General features: G+C 41.0%; 1 protein-coding gene across 3 annotated transcripts in view; it reads left to right on the forward strand.

Annotated features, from left to right (window-relative positions):
• Nucleotides 1-26,298, forward strand: part of ATRX (ATRX chromatin remodeler) — a 115,195-nt gene that overhangs the window by 26,911 nt on the left and 61,986 nt on the right. For all 3 annotated transcript variants that reach the window (XR_009156720.1, XM_058197028.1, XM_058197027.1), the window contains exons 4-9: nucleotides 2,720-2,772; nucleotides 3,691-3,815; nucleotides 12,186-12,305; nucleotides 14,055-14,164; nucleotides 18,108-18,175; nucleotides 18,833-21,564. Coding sequence is in view for 2 of the 3 variants with exons in the window: in XM_058197028.1 (XP_058053011.1) it covers nucleotides 2,720-2,772; nucleotides 3,691-3,815; nucleotides 12,186-12,305; nucleotides 14,055-14,164; nucleotides 18,108-18,175; nucleotides 18,833-21,564 (3,208 nt within the window). In the remaining variant the exon portion in view is untranslated. The remainder of the gene's footprint in view (nucleotides 1-2,719; nucleotides 2,773-3,690; nucleotides 3,816-12,185; nucleotides 12,306-14,054; nucleotides 14,165-18,107; nucleotides 18,176-18,832; nucleotides 21,565-26,298) is intronic.

The raw sequence follows: 26,298 nt of genomic DNA on the forward strand, positions 1-26,298 counted from the left end.
GAGGAGCAATTCAGAGCCAGCGCATTTGTGACAAAGGCACTGAATAAGAAGCTACTGTCAAATAAGAGACAGTCTAGGGCTGTGATGGCAAACCTATGGCACATGTGCCAGAGGTGGCATGCAGAGCCCTCTCTGTGGGCGCGCACGCTATCGCCAGCTGCTCTTCTGGTTTCTGGAGCGCGAATGTGGGCTGGCCAGTTGGTCTTTGCGTGTTCCAGAGCGCCAGAAACCCGAAGACCAGCTGGCCCGTGCATATGTGAGCGCCAGCCAGCTGGTTTTTGGGTTTCCAGCGCTCATGCACGCGCACGCGCGCGCACACACAGACACACGCACACACACGCACACACAGACACGTTCTGGTTTGGGCACTTGGTGCTGAAAAGATTCACCATCACTGGTCTACGGAGTACTGACTGGATTGCACAACACAAGATACGAACCTTATTAAATTAAATTAATAAATATGGATTTATTAATAAATTAAATAATGATTAATTATTAATAAATAATAAGTAATTAAATATTAAATATAATTTATTATTAACATATTTTCTTCGGCCACACAGTCCAAGTGACGAATGAAACAGGTTAGATTTGTAACACATTGAGCCGCAAAAAAGCCTCTTAACTGAGCTAAGCGTGTTTGTGGGCCTGCGTTTTGCATATATTTCAACTGATTTCGATAAACTGTGACTTGATTTCACAGAAGTGAAGTATGGCTGAGTCAGATTCATTATTGAGCATTCTCTAGGTGTGATGGAATACAAATTCTTTTACCCCACTCCACTATTATCTGGGGATGAAGCCAGCTTTGTATTGTATTTATTTTAAAATTTCTATTCAACTTTAAATCAGGATTTCAAGGGGGCATATGTAATGTTCCTTCCTCCTATTTTATTGCTACCATAAAAAGTCTGTGAGGTAGACTTGAGAGAGAGTGAAGTGACTCTGCAGCTGAGGATGGACTGCAACCCCACCCAGGCTTCCCATTTGGTGCACTCTGAGGCTTCAGTTAGTCCAGAATGCAGCTGCGCAGGTGATAGAGGGAGCTACGCGTAGCTCCCATGTAACACCGCTCCTGCGCAGGCTGCACTGGCTACCTGTGGCCTTTCGAGTGCACTTTTAAGGTTTTGGTTACGACCTTTAAAGCGCTCCATGGCTTAGGGCCTGGGTACTTACAGGACCGCCTGCTGTTACCACATGCCTCCCACCGACACGAACGCTCTCACAGAGAGGAACTTCTCAGGGTGCCGTCCGCCAAACAATGTCGGCTGGCGGCCCCCAGGGGAAGATCCTTCTCGGTGGGGGCTCCCACACTCTGGAACGAGCTTCCCCCGGGTTTACGCCAAATTCCTGACCTTCGGACCTTTCGTCGCGAATTGAAGACACATCTGTTCATTCGCGCGGGGCTGGATTGAATTTTATCAATTTTAAATTTTTTATTAATAATTTTAAATGGGGTTTTAGTCTATTATATATTTTAACTTCTTAGGCTAACTATAAAATAAGTTTCTTAATCGTATTTTAAATTGTACATTGTATTACCTGTTTTATTTTGCCTGTACACCGCCCTGAGTCCTTCGGGAGAAGGGCGGTATAAAAATCAAATTAATAATAATAATAATAATAATTCCAATACTATAACTATACTCTACTGCTCTATCATGTTCAGGAAGACTGTCTCTTTGAGATCTGCCCCACCTATGCTGGCGGAACAAAATGGTTACCTTCTAGTTTTATACTTCATGTACATATTTCCAGTTTCCAAGGACTTCAGTATCCTAAGAATGTGTCTGTGTCTTGAACATTCTGTTTTGATAGGCATAGTGTGCCTATGTGCCATTCAAGGGAGTCATAACAGCAATTAGGCACTTCCCTTCCATACGTCAAACATAAATTTTTTGTGGGTTCACAGTACGGCAGGCTTTTCAGCCACTTGATGTGTGAAACTATTCTAGCTGAATGTGGGTATAAGTGCTACATGTACTACTTGTGTAATGCCGACTCTTTCAGTAACCATTTGAAATTATGATGGTGCTGAATGAGGGGTACTTACAACTCTCAGTTGTGTCTGTGGCAGCACCTTGCAGGCCCGTGATCACTATTTGTCGCTTTCACTGCCAGCTTCTGATAAGCAGAATCCGCGGTGATGCTGCAAGTGCCTGGGATTTGCCTAAAGACAACCACAGGTGACTGCTGCACCTGCCATCCTAAGTTGGTGTGATCACATGACATTGCACTTAGTGACCAAGATCCCCATCCAGTTGAGGACTGCTAATATTTGGTTTGTTGATATATTCTTGTGAGAGAGATTTATTTTGACGCAGAATTTTTTTTCTTTGTAACTGAAAGCAGCTCGATTGTTTTCTGTAATTATACCCACGGTTTTTGCTTATTTTATACAGTGATTCTACAGTAACATCCAGCATATAAATTAGACACATTTATTTATTATTTATAAATATTTTTGCCTGTTTAAGGCAAACATTTACTTACACATATTTTTGCCTTTCCAAGTTATTTTAATGCATCCATTAATTGAAGCATACCTTTATGTAGAAATGAATTAATATATTTGTAGCTGAACTTTTTATGGTGTCTTAAGGGTTGAAATACAGAAGTAATTTGCATTCAAAGTAATATATGAGATGATATGCACAGACAGAGGAATAATGATATTTTCATTTTGTATAAGAGATTTGCATTTTTTCATATATAGGGTAGTAGCTCTTCTGAAAGATCCAAATCATTAGGATCATCGCGCTCCAAAAGGTTAGTTGGCGTGTTTTTAAATTTTTAATTTGCCTGCTTCTTTGAGTCAAGAGATTGACTATAAGAATTGATAATTATGCTCAGAAGTGATTTAATGGAAATATTATGGCCGCTTGATGACGTATATTTTCTTGAACTTTTTAAAATAATTCATAATATTAATTTACCCATTGAATACAAATATTCTCAGATCTAAAATCCAGTGGCACAGAATTGACTGCATCCAGTTTTGGTCATCACATTACAAAAAAGATGTTGAGACTTTAGAAGAAGTGCAAAGAAGAGCAGCTAAGATGATTAAAGGCATGGAGACTAAAAGCATGGAGATTAAAGACACGAAGAACGGTTGTAGGAATTTAATATGGCTAGTCTAGAGAAAAGGGGGGACATGATAGAAGCATTCCAGTATTTGAGGGGCTGCCACAAAGAAGAGGAGGTCAACTTATTTTCCAAAGCACCAGAAGTCAAGATAAGAAGCAATGGATGGAAACCAATGAAGGAGAGAAGAAACCTGGAAATAAGGAGGAATTTTCTGACAGTGAGAACAATTAACCAGTGGAACAGTTTGCACTCCAAAGTCGTGGGTGCTTTATCACTGGAAGTTTTTAAGAAGAGACTGGACAGTCACTTGTCTGAAATGATAGAGTATCTCCTGCTTGAGCAGGGGGCTGGACTAAAAGACCTCCAAGGTCCCTTCCAGCTCTATTCTGATTCATTGACTATCTGGAATTATACATTATTATCAGTTATAATTCTTTAGTTGATTTTTTTAAATTCTTCATAAACTGTTAGATTCCTTGCATAAAAATATAATTTCAGGCTGTAATGTTGTACAAAATTGGAGTGTTTTAAAGTTCTTTAATTTTGTTAAATATGTACACATGATATAATGAATATTTGTCTTTGCTGCTCACTCAGAAAACCCACAGTAGTAACAAAATATGTTGGCTCAGATGAAGAACAAACTTTAGATGAAACCATTATTCAAGATGTTTCAAATGAAAACTCGGAAAATGAAGTTGATATGAAAAGTTTGCCAAAAGGTAATTAATCTGTTAGTTTAAAAGTACAATCAATATTAGAGTATTTTCTTAGTCACTGAATAAACTTCTCTATTCTTTCTTGTCTCTTCCATTTTGAAAATGTTGCTGCTACTGATAAAAACAATGGATTCTTGTTCAAGTAGCAGCAGTTGATTTCAAGAGATAAAGAACGGAGATAAACAGTTGATTAATTTAAATGTGTATTACAACAAATTGTATACAAATGTAACATAAATTAAAGTTTTGGAGCAATTAAAAGAATATATTTGTAATATTTTACTTTTTAAAAATGTCCCAATTAAGCAAGCAGGATTAAGTAAGCAAGAGTGATTGGGTGATTCAGGTGTGGGGTTCAGTAAGGTGGGAAGCAGGCCCCAGGCCTGTGGGGATCCAGTTGTTAATGGTGGGATGGAGTGAGAGAAGGGAGGCAACACACAGAAAAGCAACATTCAGGTAAGTCAACGTCACATTCCAGCTTCTGTAACTTCAGACTGAGACAGTCGCATGGGTGGGGGAGTGGGTCTGCTGTAGCTTTGAACGGTCGCTAAGCAACCAATTGTAAGTTGAAGTCTACCTATACCAGAGGCCTCCAACTTTTCCGGTTTTGTGGACAGGCGAGGGAGGGGAGAGGGGATGGTCCCATGCGAGCCGCTTGTGCAAGTGGGGATATGCACGCTCTCCCGCTGCTTCCATGGCCCGGTACCACACAGCTCGCAGCCTGGTAGTGGGCCATGTCCCGGGGGTTGGGGACCCCTGACCTATACTCCTGACACTTATTTTTCCCACAACAGTAGCCTGTGAGAGGGATTGGCCTGAGGGAAAGGCACTGGCCAGAGATGATCAGAATAGCAAAAAAATTGAAGGCACATAATTGATAAATTGAAAGAGAATCTGCTATTTGGGAAGCTAAAGAATTTTAATTGGATAAATCATCAAGTACCTCTATTAAGGAGACAATGCATAGATAATCCATATGTAGAAATCATTAAATAGTACATCTGTATAGGAAAAAAACAGTTTAGTGGGAGAGTTTAATAGAGGGAACATGTAGCATACATTCAGTTAGATAATTGAATACTATTGAAAAAGGAATTTAAAATACCTTTTAAAAGTGATTGGCATGTTCTCCATAATGTGGCCGATGGGAGGCGCCATTTGGGTTATTCCAGTCTCTAGCTCTATGGTCTCTGAGTTGAAAACAATTCTGAGGATCTGCCTCCCTGGTGATGTTCCCCAGCTTTTTTCAACTCAGCCTCAGCTATGGTCGCTTAATTTTTAGCTCCAGAGCTTTAGAGCTGAACTATATTATTCCCTGGATATCCTTTTCTTATTTTTGGATTTTGGTTTTCTTTCTTTTCCCTTCAGGTAAATTTGTTTCTTTTATCTTGATTTTTCTTGGATCTATGATTGTTGCTTGCAGCTAGGGAGGGCTCTCCATTGATACGGATTGGAGCTGGGGAGTCGCCCTTTCCGACGCCTCCCATCCTCCCCTTTTCCTCTCAGGTACCGGGCTGGTAGCTTTGGGGTGGTGCTGCGGGGGTTTGCTTTCACCCCAAAGGTTGCGGCTGGCCTCCGTGGTCTCGGAGTGCCCTGATAAAAACCGCTCCTAGCCTCTAGGAGCCTTGGCACAGCTGCATTTTACTCCGGAGTTTTTCTGTGCCGATCAGCTGTGGAGCAGGTTTGTCGCTTGCAGCTGGGGGCTGTTTTCAAGTTTGTCAGCCACGCCAGCCTCTTGCAGCCTGGGCTTGGGCCGTTTTATTGCTTCCTGGATTTTTGGCACCAGGAAGGAACTGTGGCAAAGCTGCTGGGTTGCCCTAGCCTTTCTTAGCCTAGCGCAGCTCTGGGAAGGAAGGAGTTAATTGAGCGCCCCTTTTTCCTGCACTTTACAATTGCGGCTTCCGGTCTGGGCGGCTTTGTTCCCCCGGCATTGCTTTGTGGCCACAGGGCTGGCAGGGCTATCTGCATCAGGGGATGGGAGCCCTAGTCATTTTCCAGCCATTTTTGTGCCTGCGGGCTAGCTTTGCAGCCTGATCTGGGGAATCTGGAGGACCAGAGCCTGATATCTACAGTGATCTGCAAAATTCCAGTTTGTCTGCATCATGGGATCAGGCTTGTATATTTTCCTTTCTATCCTGTCTGTATTACAAAAAGAAAGAGAAACTGGACTTGGGACCTTTACTTCCTTGAGGGGGGTTGGTCATTTGGCAAATAGTTTGTCCTGCCTTTGTGGATTACAGAGGCATCTGGCCTAATATCTAATTTACCATGGGAGACTCTGATAGGCAGGCTGCATTTTCTGCAGAGGGTTCTTGGTCACCTCAGCCAGGCAGAGGGGGCAAAGCACCAGTCAAGCCTAGAACAGCCAGCCTTGCTGCAACTGCTAAGATTTGTACCAGGACCAATGTCCATGCTGGCACATCCAAGGCTGAAGAAAAGACTGACCGGGCATGACAGAAATCCATTGATAGAGAGTTTGCCAAGGCTTCAGCAGAGTTTTTACCTCAGGCCTCTTCAGACTGCCATTTCTGAGCGTCAGATGGCTTCTCCAACCCCAGATTTGCCTCCCCAGCAGGATCTGAACATACCATTTCAACCTGCAGCTACCAGGTCCTGGTCACCTGATACCCTCAGTGACCCTCTCCCTAGGTCTGGGCCTTCTGGGACATCACTTAGGGCCTCTGAGGCAACGTGGACTCCCACCACTGCGGGACTCCGTCAAGGGGATGTGGGAGAACAAGACATGCCACAGTTTATGAAGAAGTGGCTTGAGCAGGCCATTAAGCGAGGCATTGCGGAGGAAATGCGCCAGCAGTCTCAACCAACTGCCCACTTCTATTCTTTGGGTCAGGGAGGGGCCTCTCGGAGACTTTTGTCTCCAGTGATTGAGTACCAGGAACCTGTGTCTCCTGCTCCCTCTGAACATAGTTATTACGATGGGGAGTGGCAAAGTGAGGAGGATTTTTCTGTACCAGAGCAAGATGCCTGACCAAAACCTCCCTTCAAGGGTCTATTCAATCCTGCCCTCCTGAAACCTTTGTTGGCAAAGGCTCGGGCTACAGCACGTATGGCTCAGGCACCTGCAGCTTCTGGGTCCACTTTGGATGGCGGGGAACAGGATGATTTCCTGTTCACTGAACAGGCGGATTTCCTGTTCACTGAACAGGCGATGGAGGCAGATACCATTCCTATCCCTAAGATGTTTTTGGACTTAATACAAAGGCAGTGGACCTCACTGGCTACAGCTTCCAGGCCCACTGGGTTGGAGAATCAACTTTTTGGAGTGGATGCAGCCTTACTTAAGTTACTGGACATTCCCAAGGTGGATGCTCCGGTGGCTGCTGTGACCTCTTCTTCTGTTTTGCCACCTGATGCTGAGGACGCTTTGAGGGCAGAGGAAAAGAGAGAGGAGATAGCCCTGGGCTGGGCTCACCTGGCAGAGTCCTGGGCTATTACAGCCTCTACAGGGGCCTCCTTCCTTACTAGAGTGTCAGTTCAATGGCTGCGACAACTTCAGTCTCACTTAGCGCCGGATGATATACATGCTCACCAGGACCTCTCCAAGATTTTAGCTGCTGCAGAATACACCGCGGACGCAACCTTGGTCTCTGCCAAGTTTTCTGCCAGGGCCATGGCGGCATCTATCACCGCTAGACGGCTGTTTTGACTACGACACTGGCGCATGGACGCTAAGCATAAATGAAACTGGCTTCTGCCCCCTTTGAAGGGGAACATTTATTTGGCCAATCTCTGGATCCTTTACTAATCGAAACCAGAGACAAGAGGAAGGTGCTTCCATCTCAGAGCAGGCGGGCCGATTTCCGTCAGTCACCCTACTATAGGCGGCCCTCCTTCCGTCTTGGGGGCTGGGCCGAGCTTTCCCCGACAACAACGGCCCTTCCGGTCACAGTCAGGTTACCAGACCGATAGAACTTCCTTTGCCAGAGGTAGACAATGCCATCGAGCCAGCCCTTCAGGGGCAACAGTGGGAGAGGAGCTCGTCGATCCAAGGGACGACTGGCCCCAGGGACCTATTGGGGGCAGGCTGGTCCTGTTTGCGGACCGCTGGGACGATCTAACAACAGATACCTGGGTCAGGGAGACAGTGCAAGCAGGGCTCTCCCTCGAATTTCTCTCCCCTCCTCCGAGGCTTTTCCTCCGTTGCCCACTTTCTTGAGACTCAGTCAAACGGGGACTCATGGAGTCGGCTATTCAACATTTACTGGATATTTGGCCATTCAGCCAGTTCCACTGGAGCAATGGGGCAGGGGTTTTATTTGATATTGTTCATTGTTCCAAAGGCCTCGGGGACATGGAGACCAATTCTCAATTTGAAGGGACTCAACTATTACATCAGGTACAGGAGGTTCAAAATGCACTCCCTGCATTCTATCTTAGCGGGGATCAGGGAGGGGGACTTCTTAAGCTTCCATAGATCTCACAGAAGCATACCTCCATGTACCTATCAGTCCAGACCATTGTCAGTACCTGAGGTTTTGTTATGCCGGCCAGCATTTCCAATACAGGGCCCTTCTGTTCGGATTGGCTTCGGGCCCCCGAACGTTTACCAAGATTTTATCCGTCCTGGTGGCATACCTCAGGTCCATCCTTATCAGGATCCAGTATTACCTGGACGACCTTCTCATCCAGGCATCGTCCCAACAGCTAGCGGAACAAGACCTAGCTACAACTTAAGTGCTCTGAGGGATCATGGATTTTCCGTGAATTTGAAAAAATGTCAAGTCATACCTTCTACGAGGTTAGCCTGGGGGCCCTGATAGACACTTGGGCAGGTCAGGTGTTCCTATCCCAGGAGCGGCAGGCGAGGATACGGGCCTTAATTCAGCTGATTCGGCAGGACCAGACGGTACCAGTGGCCCGATTGTCACAACTGTTAGGAAAATGATCTCCTGCTTGGCCATAGTTCCTTGGGCAAGGTTCCATGCTTGACCACTCCAGTGGTTCTTGCTTCCCTTTTAGAAGGCGGGCACCAGTTCCTCGAAGGCTTGGGTCAGGGTGCCGCCACGAGTGCTGCTCTCTCTCTCTCTCTCTCTTGGTGGGAGTCGGAAGCCATCAGGAGGGGATGTTTTTTCAGGGAGACTTGCAGAGTGATGGTGACGTCGGACGCCAGCCGCTTCGGCTGGGGAGGACATTGCGGGTCCCAGGTGGGTCAGGGACGCTGGACTCGGCTGGAGCTCGATCAGCAGATCAACAGGCTGGAGCTGTGGGCTGCGCGTCTGTCTCTTCAGGCTTTTCTGCCACTTGTGAGGGGGAGACATGTTCTTCTTCTCACAGACAATACAACAACGAAGGCCCATGTCAACAGGCAAGGCGGGACTCGATCACGTTCACTGATGCTGGAGGTGGAGGCATTTTGCCAATGGACAGAGACTCATCTGTGGTCCCTGACAGCGGACTATATTGCCGGGACAGACAACATCAGGGCAGACTGGCTGAGTCGGGCCACAGTGGATCCATCACAGTGGAGGCTCCATCCCAGCCTATTCACAGCCCTCGTCGACCAGTTCAGCCAGCCAGTAATCGATCTTTTCGCATCCCCAACGAACACTCACCTTCCCTGGTTCCTGTAATGATTCCCAGCCCCGGGAGCAGAGGGGGTGGACACTCTTGAGGACCCCATGACCCAGGGGCCTCTTGTATGCTTTCCCTCCTCTACCATTGATCCCGGCTGTCATCAGGAAGGTACTGTTGGAAAGGGCAGAGATACTATTGGTAGCTCCTCATTGGCCCAGGAGGCCGGGGTTTGCTGACCTGGTCGGCCTGTCAGTCGGTAAGCGCTGGAGAATTCCTCCGGACATTGTCTCCCTCAGCCAAGGACCGGTGCTTCATCCCGAGCCCCAGCAACTCCAGTTGACCGTTTGGCAGTTGAGTGGAGGCTCTTGAAACGGGAGGCGTTTTCTTCTAGGGCCATCCCTACGATGCAGGCGGCCAGGTGGCCTTCGACCACGCGCTTTTACAACGCCACATGGACCACCTTTACAGAGTGGTGTAGTTCAAGAAATTGGGACCCTACTTCGGCCTCAGAGGCGGAGGTGATAGAGTTTTTACAGGATGGCCTTGAGCGGGGGCTCTCTCCTAATACTTTGAGGAGGCAGGTGGCTGCACTGGGTTCCGTTTTGCCATCTGGGGACTGGGGCTCCCTCGCTCACCATCTGAGGGTGCGTACCTTTCTGCGTGGGGCTTCTAATCTTCGCCCTCCTACGCTGCACCGGTATCCAACTTGGGACCTTACTAAGGTTTTGCAGGCATTGACCAAGGCCCCTTTTGAACCATTGAGGGAAGCTAGTCTTCGGCTCCTATTATGTAAGGTTGTTTTCCTTGTGGCCATCACGTCTACCCGACAGATATCGGAGTTGGTGGCTTTATCGGTGAGGAAGGACCTGTGTATCTTTCACTCCAACAGGGTGGTCCTGCGGCTGGACCCTGCCTTTCTACCAAAAGTCAACTCCTCGTTTCACCGAGCACAGGAGTTGGTCCTGCCGGACTTCTGTCCAAGGCCTCGCCGTGCCTTGGAGCAGACCTGGCATATGTTGGATGTTAGGTGGGCCCTCCATATTTATGTCTCACGGACCTTTTCCTTTTGGAAGACTGAATCCCTGTTTGTTTCCTATCAACTGTCAACTCTTGGCCACAGGGTGACATCTTCCATAGTGGGGCGTTGGCTTAGGTCATGTATAGCACATGCTTACGAGCTTCAAGGTCTTCCGGTGCCTCAGGGGATAACGGCCCATTCTACTTGCAGTGCAGCTATAATGGCAGCATGGGCTACCCAGGCTTCGGTTGAGGAGATTTGTAGGGCAGCTACACGGACTTCTCCATCTCCCTTCATACGTCACTATAGACTGGATGCGTATGCCTTGGAAGAGGCTGCCTTTGGGCGGAGGGTCTTGCAAAAGGTCCACTTCAGGGTCGTCGGCCCAGACCAATTCCCGCCCGTAGTGCTCATCAGTCTTTGGTATATCCCCAAATGGTGCCTCCCATCACCATACTATGGAGAAGGGACGTTGGTCTTACCATGATACGTCCTTTCTCATAGGGGTGATGGGAGGCGCCAGTCCCACCCTGTTTCGGTCAGATCTGACTCCCGTGGGGGGGGGGGTGGTGTTTTCCTGTTTTTCTAATTTTCAGCTGGCTCTCCATTCACTTCGGCTTCGTTGTCAAAGTTGGGGAACGTCACCAGGGAGGCGGATCCTCAGAATTTTTTTTTTCAACTCAGAGACCACAGAGCTAGAGACTGGAATAACCCAAATGGCGCCTCCCATCGCCCCTATGAGAAAGGACGTATCACGGTAAGACCAACGTCCCATTTCTTTAGTATAATCTATCATGTAAGCATCCTTTTAAAGTTCCCATTGTACTCGCATTGGCAATCAGAGTTTATATATTCCACTCCACTCCTGGTGGGGGGATTGATGTATTCTCCATTGTGGCAGGGAAGATCATACAGAAATGGGTAATTCTCTGCTTCTCTGCTTGGAGACCGAGTCAAATTTTTTCTTGGCCACGCCTCCCCTGCCTGGGTGCTCCCTAGTTCGACTCAGTCTTCCAGCAAGGAGGCAGTAGCAAAAGTTTTTATTTGTAGCCTTAGCTTACAAAAACTGGTGTAGTGTGTGTGTAGGGTTATGTCTATAGGTCACTTTATAAGGTTTCTTCTTTTATATATGTACTGTTAATGCAGGTATTAATTGTGTGCTGTATTTTTAAATTCTGTCACTTGGTCTGTGGATCATGTATAAATAAATGATAACTGTAATATTGGTATACTGAAGTATATGAACACTGGAGATTGCAGATAATGTATAAATGTATATTGCACTATATTTAAGTACCTCTATGTGTTAATTATGTATTATCACATTTATTAGTGAACTATGTAATCCATATATTAATGTCAGTATTTTATCACAAATATATAACGTTAATCATTATCTAATACCATGATACGATAATACTGTTTGTGCCCTGCATTGGTGTGAATGTACACGTAAGAAAGATGGAGTAAGTGAAATTCATTCAAAGGCAAAAAGGCAGAAAAGTTTACCAGGGAATATTTTACTGTATCCTATCATATTATCATATACAGTTAATAATTAGATATTATTCCCAGATAGTAGATGAAATATTGGTACCCCATAAAAATACCAGGAGAATTGAAAAAAGTCTGCCAAAGTAGCTTCTTTTGAAGATTTTTAAAAAACCCTTTGGAATTATAGTGCTTTAGAGTCTTCACAAAGGTTAGATAAAGTGGCTAATCGTCAGGGCCCAGTAACTGCATGAATACATGATTAAATTTGAACGTAGGAGTTCTGATTTCATAAATTTTATTGTAATTTTTAACTGTAATTTTCTTAGGAACTATTGTTGTACAACCAGAGCCAGTACTTAATGAAGACAAAGATGACTTTAAAGGACCTGAATTTAGGAACAGAAATACTGCTAAACTAAAACCAGAAGCTCAGAAGAAGCGAGGAGGTAATTCATTATGAATTACGTTAAATTATATCTTTAAAATATTCCACGTTGGTCATTACTTTGTGCGTATTGTATGTTGGTTTTCAGTACCTTTTGATTTCCTAAAAGATCAGATAGGTTAATAAGAATTAACTAATTAGTGGAAACTAATCAAGAAGAGATGCAACTTAGAACTAAGGAGAAATTTCCTGATAGTTAGAACAATTAATCAGTGGAACAACTTGCCTGCAGAAGTTGTAAATGCTCCAACACTGGTAATTTTTAAGAAAATGTTGGATAACCATTTGTCTGAAATGGTGTAGGGTTTCCTGCCTGGGCAGGGGGTTGGACTAGAAGACCTCCAAGGTCCCTTCCAACTCTGTTGTTGTTGTTGTTATTATTATTATTATTATCATTATCATCATCATTATTATTAATTACAGTAGTGGTGTTGCTGACTGGCACTTGGAGTTAAGGCAGTGCTGATAGCCCAGTAATAAGAAGGCCACAAACTCTTTTCCTGTGGCACTGGCTGCCCTGCCATTCACAACTGCTAGAAATCAGCATCATACTTCCTTTACATTTTGAGATGAGAGGAACACAAAAAAGGTAAAGGAATCTAAAATAATCTAAAAAGAAAAATTGTCCAGTTCTCCTCCAAACTAATTTAAAAAAAAAAATCTGTCCCTGCCCACCTTTGTGATACATCGTCTCCCATTTTGATTTGTTTTAAAACCTAAAAAGAAATCTCAGTGTGCAGAAACTTATTAGGGCATCAGGTGTTGGTTAAAATAAAGCTATCAAGAAAAGAGAAATGTTTTATCAGCTGCTTAATGAATTTTAGGGAGCTAATTACTTCTTAGGAAGTGTGTATTGAATGATGTAGTTTCTTATTCATGCCACATAGAAGATTTTAATGGTGTGCAAAATGTTTCTTGGAGAATACAGTTCCTGTATATCTGAGGTACAAAACAAATTGAGCATAGTTGCTCCCCAATTGTTTGCTCTTGCCACTTAAAGGACAATCCAGCTGCCACAGATCTTTGTTACTGTCCTATAATGTAGCTCAGTGTGTGTGTAGAATCTGCAACCTGAGAAAGTTGTGTATGGACTTGATGAATTAGAAATGCTTTGTGAATTACAAAACTAATTGTGAGACTGATGCACAATTCCCATGCAAATGGAAATCAGGCAAATCAGAACTGTATGTAGGCTTGAAAATTTGATAAATAACTATATTAATTATTTTGAAAATATGAAATACACTTTTACTTAGAAGTTGAAACTTCTTATTTTTGTTCCATTTGGGATCTTCCTTAAAAGCTTGTTAATCCTGTTGTCTTTATAAGTCATATAGCAGTCACATGTAAATTTTTGTAACACTTATCCTTTTATTATTTATATTAATTATAAACTATAATTTAAAAGATATATAGTTGATATCTACTTAGAAATGCTTATTCATATTATGATACTGAATTACAACTATAAAAGCTTAAGTGTAGGTAAATGTTTTGAAATGGAAGTTAATAATTTTTATCTTTATTTAATAGTATTTTTCTACATGTAATAAATCCCCATTCAGTGTCTTTCACATGTGCTTGATAATATGACACAAATTGTGCCATTGACATGAAGAATCTGTTTTGAAATTAAGCTGGATAAATGTGTTAAAATAATATTTTACCAAAAAAAATATGAAGAGCTTCTAACACATTCTCTCTCTCTCTCTCTTTCCCCCTCCTCCCCTCCCCCCCCTCTCTATGGTAGAGGAAGGGCTTCATGGAATTGTTAGCTGTACAGCTTGTGGTCAGCAGGTGAATCATTTTCAAAAAGATTCTATCTACAGACATCCAACATTGAAAGTTCTTATATGTAAGGTATATATATTTATATAGTCTCTTTCTATCTCTCTCTCTGCACCAACATTCTCATGAATGTACCAATAGACTGAAGATAAGTTTATTGAATTTATTGAAAATCCACTTTGTGTGTGTATGCACTCATGCACTGATTTTTATCTTCTGCAGTCTATAAAAAAGTATCGTCTCTTTAAACTTTTGGAATAAGACAAAAATACTTTTGAAGCAAGAAAATTTCAATAGTTAATGCACTATCTAGGCAATTACTGAAGTTCTCGTCAAAAGAGACCTGATGCATCCAGAAAAGGAGAACGCATTTTCCATCGTTTTCAAAATGTTTTAGCCATGTTTCTCCTACAGAAATCAAGAACTTTACTTTTATTGGGGTGGGGAGGCCCAGGGCATTATGATTCCAGATAAATTGGTAGTAAAAAAAAAAGAAGCCTTTACTTCCAAATAAGTCTTTTCAGAACCTTCTTAGGTAATAGCTTCCTAGTTTCCCTGCAGTATCCCTACTTTTTAAAAAGCTACTTGGGCAGGACTCAACATTGTAATTCAAGATTCAATACTGTCATTCAGAAACTAGTGACTTGCAAAACGTTTATTAGATACTATCCACTGCCTCTTACATTTAAGAGAAACTCATCTCAAGACTCTTCTGGAAAACAATGGGGTAACCAGCCTAAAATACTACTTACTGGATCACCAGGAACCTTCACAATAAGCGTTAACGTTGGATCCTCTGCAGTCCGTAGTATACTAGTGTCATTTTACATTGGAATGGGCAGCAACCACACACTGAACCACCAGCCTCAATACTGTTGTGCCCCACCTCTATTGAGGAGCTGCATTGGTTGCCATTGTGTTTGCCATTTGAGTTTTCTGTCAATCATTAATACCCTTCGTGGCTGCTTTTCACAGATAATTGTGGCTCCCTTCCATCTTCCCCCAAAGTTTAGTGGAAAGGAGCCCAAGGGTGGGTATTTTCAGCAAGGATCCCATCCTGCAGTCCCCAAGCAGAGAAACATCCCCCATTTTATGGTCTATCTTTTAGGAATCCTTGTGGAATCATCCAACACCCGGCTACTTTATAGAAATTGGACTACATTTCTTCAATATTGAATTATGTTTCCATTTATCCTTATACAAACATACACAGGCATACACAAACATACATATATACTCTTACATTTTTTGTAATTCACACAAACACACACCACCGTGGTGGGATTCAGCTGGTCCTGGCCGGTTCGGGCAAACCGGTAGTAACAATTCTGTGTCGCTCCACCCGCCCTGCCCTGCCCAGTCACTCCTTATCTCTTTGCTTGCCTGGCATAGCTGCTGCTGCTTTCCATCTGGCTCCCTCGACCACATGGTCTCTGAGGGCCAGTCAGCTTGCCTGCCTTCAGCTGCATCCCACACGGCGCTCTCCCTCTCTGGCACACAATGGGAGAAGTGTGATGGAAAAACGCCACGGAGGGGAAATCAGGTAGGCAAAGAAATGCTTGGAGAAGCTGAGGCCTGGGCGGTGGTGGGTGGGGCAAGCGACCACAGCAATGGCGAAATAACAGAGCAGCCAGCCCCCTTTTTTCTTTGCCTTTCCCTCATGCCAGCAGCTCCCTTTCTCATTTCCCCATTGAGTGCAGCATCCAGGATCCTCTTTGGTAGCGCACACCTAAGGTTCCGCCCCCCTTGCAGCCCCGCGCTGTTATGAAGGAGAGGAAAACATCTGTGAGGAAGGAGAGGAAAACATTGGGAGAGGCTTGGGAAAAACAAGCATTGCAAAAAAAGAGTTTTCACTAGTTTGCACTTTGCAGCTCACCATCACAGATGTATTTGTGTGTGTGTGTCTGTCTGTCTTTGGTTGAATAAGCTGGATGGCAATGGCTGGTTTCATCCATTGAATGACATATAGTTGCATGGATGGATAGATACATGGAGGGAGAGAAGGGGGAAGGAAGAGAGAGAGAAAAAAAGGAGAGGAAGGAAGAACCACAAACCCTGGCACTAGACGTGGCTTCAGAAGACGCTTAGAATCTAGGACTGGGAGGTATCTCGGAGGTCATCTAGTCCAACCCCCTGCTCCAGCAGGAGATCCTTACAGAATCATAGAATAGCAGGGTTAGAAGGGACCTTGTTGGAAGCCATCTAGTTCAACTCCCTGCTCCAGCACGGAACCTTATATCGTCTGGATTATTTTGGTGCCTTGTAACAGACAGGAAAATTGCCATAAAGGAGAAGGAGTTTACTAGGGCAAGGCTGCCTTCAGAACATCTGAAGGTGTGTGTAATGTTCTAATGTACAGAAGTTATAGTTCAGTGTGTGGCAGAAATGACTCTGGGTGTGCTTTTCAAAATGCGGGAAGTGAGGTTGAATTGTATAGTTTTAGAAGAGTTGTGTGTGTGTGTGTGTGTGTGTACATACACATACAGTGTATACAGTAGATAATGTATCTTTTTGTGTGCCTATACACACTACTATGTAATATGTATGTATACATACAGCATACATACATAGGATTAAATAGTGTATTTTGGATGTTCAGTAGTAGTAAATAAATAGACAGGGAAATTGTATCTCATTGAGGTCTTTGAGGAGAGGACAGGCAAGGTGACGTCAAGTAGGCCACGCCCACCCAGTCACATGCCCACCACACCACGCCCACAGAACCCGTAGTAAAAAAATTTGAATCCCACCACTGACACTGACACAGACCCAGTACTCTGTTAAATATACAGGGTTTACCAAAAGTCAAGGCCTATGCTTTATTAATTTTAATTTTTACTATACAGGTAATATTTGTTTATCAACCATAATTAGGACCAATAAGTTGGGTGCTAAGTGACACAGTCAATAAGTATAAAATCACATGCCTGCAGTTTTACTTAAACTTTCCTTTGATTTACAGCGTCAGAAGGATATGATGCCAAAGAGCTAATGAGCTCCAACAGTGGTCGATGTTTCTGGAGCTCAGTTCACAAAGAAGCCAGATTAAAGGACAAACCTTAGAGCATTTTCCTCATTCACCTGCCTCTGGAATGCATGGCAGTGAGATAATTAGCAAGAACGGAATTAATGTTTGTATTTACAATCATTGGAGAGGAAGAGATTACAAGAGATTAAGCAGGAACACAATGGGGAACAAACATTGAAAGCAATGTGGTGTTGCTGGCTATTTTCACAGTGTGCTTGGGGCTCCAACTTCAAGCTGTTTAGGAAGGAACAAAGTCTTATCAGTTACAGGCAGCAGCTGGCTAATGATGGTCACAGAGCTGAGCTTCTTAATTTGTGTTGCACTTTTTGGGGAAATGCTGCACTGCAGAGAAAAGCAGCCCTTGGAGAGATTGCAAGGGGGGGTGGGGGAGAAAAAAAGGATTAGGCATAGGACAATTTGATACTGTACTAACTGACTGTAATGGCAGATACGTGACTGAGAGACACAGAGATGCTATGAGAGTCATAAATGTGGGCATTGGTCATAAAGTTACTTTTCCACACAGCTGTTGCCCGAAGCAGTCACTAGGCCTTCTGTACTTCTGTATTTAGGAACGTTCAAAGATCACACATCAAATGAGTAAAGAAATGTTTAGAAGAAATTGATAATTCAAACATTTAATGTAATTTTAAATAATAAGTTGTCGTCTATGGAATATAACTTTGGTACATACTATGTATATTATGGCAGGATGGGAATGTAAACTATCCAGAGGCCAATTTGACTGAAGCAGTGTATACCTTTCATTAAAAAAAGCTTGACTCAGTTTCAGCTAAGTTCTGCCTAGTTTACTGTCTAATTACTTTGGAGCAAAATTTGTGTTTTGTATTGGATTGCAACAATGAAATAAACAAAACAAAAAAGACCTCAGTGTCCTAAAAAAAGCATAAGTAAGAATGCTGTTAAGCAATATAACCCAGCAATTTAATTAAGCTTTCTGAAAAAAAAAATGCTTTTTCTTGATAGACTTGCTTCAAATATTATATGAGTGATGACATCAGCCGTGATGCAGATGGAATGGATGAACAGTGTAGGTAAGTGTATGAAATTGCCATCATTTAATTAAACCTGATAAACTGAATAGAAGTTATCTCACATTGTTTAAAATGTTCAGAAAATAGATTGCTTCATTTCCTTTTGGGGAATAATGCAACTAATTACTTAACCACTCCCCACCCCCAGAGGATTTTGACAATATTAAAAGTTTTTTAATAATGCCTGTATGGATTTGATGTATTAGAGTTAGTAAAAATATGTTCCTGCAGAAGTTGTTAATTGATCTTTAAATAGGAGAAATAGTTCACCTCATTTGCCTTGCCTTTTATTTCTGTAATTTGTATGATTTAACTTGCATTTAGTCCAAACAAAATACAGAAGTAACTGGAGAACAATTGAGGGGAAGTTAATGGGATGCCAGGGTTTTTATAGTGTGAGACAAAGTGCATCAGTCCCATTGAACTCATGGTTTGAGAACAGTTCTGAATTTCCAGTCTCATGAATTCCTGGCTACCTCTAGGGTATCTGGATTAATGCTAATTTGACTTGTTTTTCTGTGATAGAAAATGGAGATAGTCTTTATCTTTTGAAAATAATATAGCTCCTTGTATCTCAGTCCTGTTGTATATCGATGAAAAACTTCTGTGATTTGTTTATGGGAACATATTTTAAAAATGTTAAAACTTTAATTTCAGATGGTGTGCTGAAGGTGGAAACTTAATTTGCTGTGACTTTTGCCATAACGCATTCTGCAAAAAATGTATATTGCGCAATTTAGGCCGAAAGGAGCTGTCAACTATAATGGATGAAAATAATAAATGGCATTGCTATATTTGTCAACCAGAACCTTTGCTGGACTTGGTCACTGCTTGTGATAGTGTATTTGAAAATTTGGAACAATTATTACAGCAAAATAAGAAGAGAATCAGAGTCGAGAGTGATAAAAGTAAAATGTATGATAATTCCCTTAAATATTCTTCAAAGAAAAATAGTTCAAGTTGTAATGGAGAAGAAAAGAAATCAGATCATCCATATTCTGGTGTTCTAACTTATTCTTATAAAGCTCTAATGGTGCCAAAAGTACTGCTGAAAAAAACAAAAAAGCTTGCTGAAACCACAACTAATATGAATGCTAGTTTTATAAAGTTTCTCAAGGAGGCCACTGAAAATTCTGAAATAAATAGAACAGTACATATACGTCAGCTAAAGGCTTTTAAGTCTGTGTTAAATGACATTAAAAAGACTCACGCAGCATTGGAGGAAGGTCTGAACCTAGAGATTCAAACTCTGGGTGCTAAATTCAAACAGAAACATACCAAGGAGAAAGAAACGGAAATTAAAATGAGTAACAGTGAAATGAAAAGAACTGAAGGAAAAGAATGCAAAGAAACTAAAACTGTATCAGAAGTCAGTGAGCCTTCCAGTGATCAGAGTGTGCCAGTAACAGAGCGGACGGGAAACAAAAAATTGAACTGTAAAGATAAAAAGACTGGCAAAAGTGAAGAGCTTCAATATAAACCTAATAACATTGAAGCAACAGATATGGACATTGTTTCTGTTCCCTCATCTGTTCCTGAGGATATTTTTGAATCCTGTATGGATGTGCAGAAAGCAGGTGGACAGAGTATTGTAAACAGAACAGAACATGGTTCAGGAAATACTAATAAATCTAAAGATAGTAAAGGTGGGAATAAGTTGATGCATTCTCCCAAAGTTAAGAAGGAATTGGTTGTAAAATTGACACCAGTTTCTTTGTCTTGTTCTCCTGTGAAACCTGAGGATTCAGATGAAAAACTGGAAAAGGGAGAGGACAAAGAAGATGGAAAAGAAAATTGTAGTTCTGAATGCATGCCAGAAAAAGATTTCCTTTCACAGGTAGAAGATCTCAGAAGGTCTCCACGAGTTAAAACTACACCTTTAAGGCGTCCAACAGACATAAATACCTTAACTTCTAATTCTGAGGAAGATAGCAACGAACCGTATGGTGAAAAGTATGGCAGAAAAACCACACCGTCCAAAAGGAAAAAAGACAAGGAGAGTTCTCCGAGCGGCACCATTTGCAGTCCTTCGTCAAACAAAGGGCTTGCTGGAGACCCCAGTTCGGATTCTGATGAAATGCCTGCTGTGCTCCAAGAGGTGGCCATGATGAGCCAGAATTCTTCAGATCCTGATAGCAGCAATGAAATACCCAAAGAGGCACTAAATACATTAAAGAAGAGAATGGTGAAGGAAGATAATGGAAAACGAAAAAGGAAAAGTTCTTGTTCTGGTTCAGATTTTGATGCTAAGAAAGGTAATTCAAATAAAGTATTAGGTGCTGCTAAAAAGAAACGCCAGAACTGCTCAGATTCTTCTCATAATGATTCTGAATTGGAAAGAGAAAATACAACAGAAACAGAGCAAACAAAAGAAACTACAAAAGAAATACCAAAGAACGAGAATTACATTTCTGTGGAAGAGGAATTGCCTAAAAAAGAAACGAGAGAATCAAACCAGAAGCAGCAAGATGAATTGCCCAGTGAAGTTGATGAATTTTTAATTTCAGACAAGGAGAAGGCAGGCAGCTCTTTGGAAGACACACCTGGTAAAGAGGCCTCTGTTAAAGAAAAGCGGGGCCAAAATGTCAAAGAGACCACATTGAGAGGAAGACGCAGCCTTTCCCCTAGAAAAGACAACAACAGCAGTGCTTCAGGCAAGCAAAGCAAACCATGGGGGAAACTGCGGGATTTATCTTCCGATGATGCAGGACGGTCCCCAAAGCAAGAACAAAGTGGCGAGTCCTCAGATGAGATCAAGAAAGCCAAACAAGAAAAAGAAAAAGGCACAAATGAGAGAAAGACCTCGGAAAGGAGGCAAAGTGATTCCTGTTCTGAAATGGAGAAGCCTTCTCTGGAGAAAGAAAGCTGCAGTGCTTCTGGAAGTAGCAGTAAAAACCAAAAAATATCTGAAGGAAAAACAGGAAGGAACTTAAGAGGGAGAACTTCTAAGAAACGCCAAGAGAATGTCTCGGATGCTGAGAAGTCTCCCCCAAACGAAGCGGTGTGTGACCCTTTGGAAGACAATTTAAGTAAAAAGGGAGAGAAAGCTAAAGAAAAGAAGAAAAACCCTAAAAGGAGGAATTCAAAAAAACCGAGAGGCGAGTTCCTGTCTTCTTCCGATGAAGACTTCTATGAGGAGAAAAAGAACAAAAAGAGAGGGACAGCTAAGAAGGGAAATAGCAAAGGCGGCTGTAAAGAGACAGGGAAACGCGAGTTTAAAAAAACCAAGGACACAACTGTCAGTGCCGCCGCCACGTCATCATCATCAGACGAAGCTGAAAACGAAAATTTGAATTCAGCGGGCGAGGAAAGCAGCGATGAGCAGAAAATAAAGCCAGTAACAGAAAGTTTGTTGGTGGACAGAAAACTGGGATTTTTTCAGTCTTCAGGTGTGCAAATGATTACATCTAAACTTTTGTTTATTATTTCTTTAGAGAAAAAAATATATCTCTATACGTTTTTGAGCCTAATCCATACATTTTACTAATTTCTTGAAGATATTCATTCTTTGGGTGCTTTGCATTTAGGTTTCAAGAATGTTATTTGGATTAGCGCTAAATTGCTGCTCTTGTTGATATGACTGTTAAAAAGAAGAAATTAAGTACAATGGTTAAGCAGGTGCCTCCTGGAGGCCCTTTTTTCCTTAGGAGGATGAACTGTTCAAAATAAAATTGGATTTAAATCTAAAGTTTCCAGCATTTTCAGTCGGCCACTAACATTGCTGACTAGAAATTCTGAAAGCTGTAATTTAGGTACACGGGTAGGTACATTTAGGTGCATGGAAGAATACCAAGGTGAGAAATTCACTTGGAGCAATGCTGTTTCACAACTCCTCTGTCTTTTTTCTGTCAATATTCCTGGTTTCTGCTAAACTTTGCCTTGATGTATATCTACCATCATGAAAAAGGAGAATGAAATACTCATAGGTCATTGGCTTAAGCAAAGTCTAATAAGAGCTGTGTTGCTTAAAAGTAGACGTTTTATAATCCATGAAAATGAAATAACTATTTATGAGAAATGTTCAACCTATTTGTTTATATTTATTTTTTTATATATATATATATATATATATATATGTATATATATATGTGTGTGTATATATATATATATATATATATATATATATATATATATATATATATATATATATATATATATATATATATATATATATATATATATATATATATATATATATATATATATGAGAGAGAGAGAGGTCTTTGGTTGTTCGGGTTTTCTCCGCGTAAAATTGGAAGTATCTTGGCGTTTGACGAAGTCTCATTCGTCATCTTCAGGCTTCAACCGTGCTTCTGGGAGCAATGTGTGATTGCAGCTGTTTCTTCCTTTAACTGCTAGCAGTTAAAGGAAGAAACAGCTGCGATCACACATTGCTCCCAGCTAACTAAGCTGAAGCCTGAAGATGACTTAATGAGACTGTCGAATTATTCAATAGTTGCAATACAATAAAACAACCAGACATAAACTTATTGTTATATCACAATTTAACATTACCTTCCATGAAAGGTTGGCTAGATTTTCTATAAGTGAAGCACATAATAGCATGCACATGGAGACAAGTACATTTAAGGCAAAATTTCAGAACCAGTTGACAATGAAATGCCATAGCATAGGGCTACCTATTAGGGCATGTCAAATTTTCTACTTTCAATTTCCAAACTTTAGGGGTGCTCAAACCTGACATGCTTGGGGATTGTAAAGATATTTTGTTTTCTTTAATATAATTTAGATATGCTTTAGATATAAATATCATAACTTTTTATATTTTGTTTTCTTTAATATAATTTAGATATGCTTTAGATATAAATATCATAACTTTTTATATTTTTTATATATATATGGAAGCTTTTTGATTCAGTTTATTGGTAGATGCATTGATTCAGATTTTTTAATGCCTTTGTTCCCAGAGTTGGTCAAAGCTACAATGAAAATATAAAATAATTATTCAATAGTTGCAATACAATAAAACAACCAGACATAAACTTATTGTTATATCACAATTTAACATTACCTTCCATGAAAGGTTGGCTAGATTTTCTATAAGTGAAGCACATAATAGCATGCACATGGAGACAAGTACATTTAAGGCAAAATTTCAGAACCAGTTGACAATGAAATGCCATAGCATAGGGCTACCTATTAGGGCATGTCCAATTTTTCAACTTTCAATTTCCAAACTTTAGGGGTGCTCAAACCTGACATGCTTGGGGGTTGTAAAGATATTTTGTTTTCTTTAATATAATTTAGATATGCTTTAGATATAAATATCATAACTTTTTTATATTTTGTTTTCTTTAATATAATTTAGATATGCTTTAGATATAAATATCATAACTTTTTATATTTTGTTTTCTTTAATATAATTTAGATATGCTTTAGATATAAATATCATAACTTTTTATATTTTGTTTTCTTTAATATAATTTAGATATGCTTTAGATATAAATATCATAACTTTTTTATATTTTTGTTTAGTTTCTAGGGCATGTCAAATTTTTCTACTTTCAATTTCTAAACAATAGGGATGCTCAAAAGTTGTGACACGCCTTGGGGATTCGTAAAGATAGTTTGGTTACTTTAATATAATTTAGATATGCTTTAGATATAAATATCATAACTTTTTATATTTTGTTTAGTTTCTAGGGCATGTCCAATTTTTCAACTTTCAATTTCCAAACTTTAGGGGTGCTCAAACCTGACATGCTTGGGGATTGTAAAGATATTTTGTTTTCTTTAATATAATTTAGATATGCTTGGTAAGTAACTACATAAATATCATAACTTTTAAACATTTTGTTTCATTTGACAAGTTCATTGACAAACCAATGCAAGTACCACAGTGGCCCTGTCAGGCCCAATCAACAGACAGATGTGTGAAACAGATCCCAGAGGCAGCAAGCAGAGTGGAGACACAGGAGAAAGCGTGAGGGTTATATCAGAGGCCAAGAAGCAAGTCGGTGGCTGATGTCAAAGAACAAATCAAAGCAAGGCTCGATGAAACTTTAAACAGTTTTGTAAATCAGATAATTGCTTTCTGATGTTACTTTATGATTGCAGCTGTTTCTTCCTTTAACTGCTAGCAGTTAAAGGAAGAAACAGCTGCGATCACACATTGCTCCCAGAAGCACTGAAGCCTGAAGATGACTTAATGAGACTATATATATATGACATATATATATATATATGACATATATATATATGACATATATATATATGACATATATATATATGACATATATATATATGACATATATATATATGGAAGCTTTTTGATTCAGTTTATTGGTAGATGCATTGATTCAGATTTTTTAATGCCTTTGTTCCCAGAGTTGGTCAAAGCTACAATGAAAATATAAAATAATTATTCAATAGTTGCAATACAATAAAACAACCAGACATAAACTTATTGTTATATCACAATTTAACATTACCTTCCATGAAAGGTTGGCTAGATTTTCTATAAGTGAAGCACATAATAGCATGCACATGGAGACAAGTACATTTAAGGCAAAATTTCAGAACCAGTTGACAATGAAATGCCATAGCATAGGGCTACCTATTAGGGCATGTCCAATTTCTCAACTTTCAATTTCTAAACAATAGGGATGCTCAAAAGTTGTGACACGCCTTGGGGGTTGTAAAGATATTTTGTTTTCTTTAATATAATTTAGATATGCTTTAGATATAAATATCATAACTTTTTTATATTTTTGTTTAGTTTCTAGGGCATGTCAAATTTTTCTACTTTCAATTTCTAAACAATAGGGATGCTCAAAAGTTGTGACACGCCTTGGGGATTCGTAAAGATAGTTTGGTTACTTTAATATAATTTAGATGCGCTTGGTAAGTAACTGCATAAATATAACTTTTAAACATTTTGTTTCATTTGACAAGTTCAGCTGTCTTTCTCTTTTTGTTAAACGCTATTTTGTCTGTGTGTGTTAATACTACTGGCCTCGTTTCCTGTGAGTATGATAACTGATCTCTAATGGCGTCTAGAAAAAGAACAAGACTGGGAACATTCACTCATATGAGCAACCTAACTGGGACTGGCAGATACTTGTTGCCTGCCATCTAAACTCCCATCACTAAGAGACATTCTCAGATATGGCCTACTGTTAAGAGAACAAAGTAGCGATGTTGTTAGAAACTACCCAGTAGCCAGTCTTGCAAGAGACATATAAAAAAAGTGCTTGAAAAGTGGGAACCAGCAAACAGTTCTTTTGTGACCCCAGTTGTAAATTCATGAGTGCCAGTCTTGAACAAGATCCAAGACAGCTGGGATCAAGCCGGAAACATATATCTTTTCTTTTCAAGACTTTTCTATTTCATCGTGCAGGGCTGGCTTAATGAAGTTTTTATTGGGGTTTTAGTCTTATATTCCTTCAGACTTTAATTTAAGTAGTTTTTAAATGCTTTTTTTAACTTCTCTGAGTTGTGCTTTTATCCTGGCTGTAAACCGCCCTGAGTTCTTTGGGAGAAGGGCGGTATATAAATTAAATTAAATTAAATCAATCAATCAATCAATCAATCTTGGTATAGGTATAAACTGTGTGCTGAATTTGGCTGCCCTGCTGGCTGCAAAAAAGGAGCTCACATTAACTGTACCTGCCTTAAGGAGACGAAGATACCATTGAAGGAACCTTTTTTCGTTAAAGGTCAGAGAGACAAGGTTGGATCGCACCAGATTGGTTTGCCAGATGTGCCCAAGCAGAAACGACTAGGCAAAAGGCAAAAACAGCAAGACGATGGGAGACAAAGGCTCGCTAAATATAAGCAGAGACGTATTCCAGACATTTTAATACTGACAAATGAAGTAATTATCTCTTATGAGGAAAATGATGGACAGACGACTGATCACGAAGATAAAGAGGAATGTGATGGAAGTTATGAAGAGGCCTTTGACCAGGGGTGTCAAACTCGCGGCTTGCGGGCTGGATGTGTCACACACTGCCATGCCCACCCCCATTTTAATGAAGGGGGGGGAAAGTTGTGATACGTCACGTGACAAGTTCATTGACAAACCAATGCAAGTACCACAGTGGCCCTGTCAGGCCCAATCAACAGACAGATGTGTGAAACAGATCCCAGAGGCAGCAAGC

Source organism: Ahaetulla prasina, chromosome 11, assembly GCF_028640845.1.
Source record: "Ahaetulla prasina isolate Xishuangbanna chromosome 11, ASM2864084v1, whole genome shotgun sequence".
In the NCBI taxonomy this organism is placed as follows: Eukaryota; Metazoa; Chordata; class Lepidosauria; order Squamata; family Colubridae; genus Ahaetulla; species Ahaetulla prasina.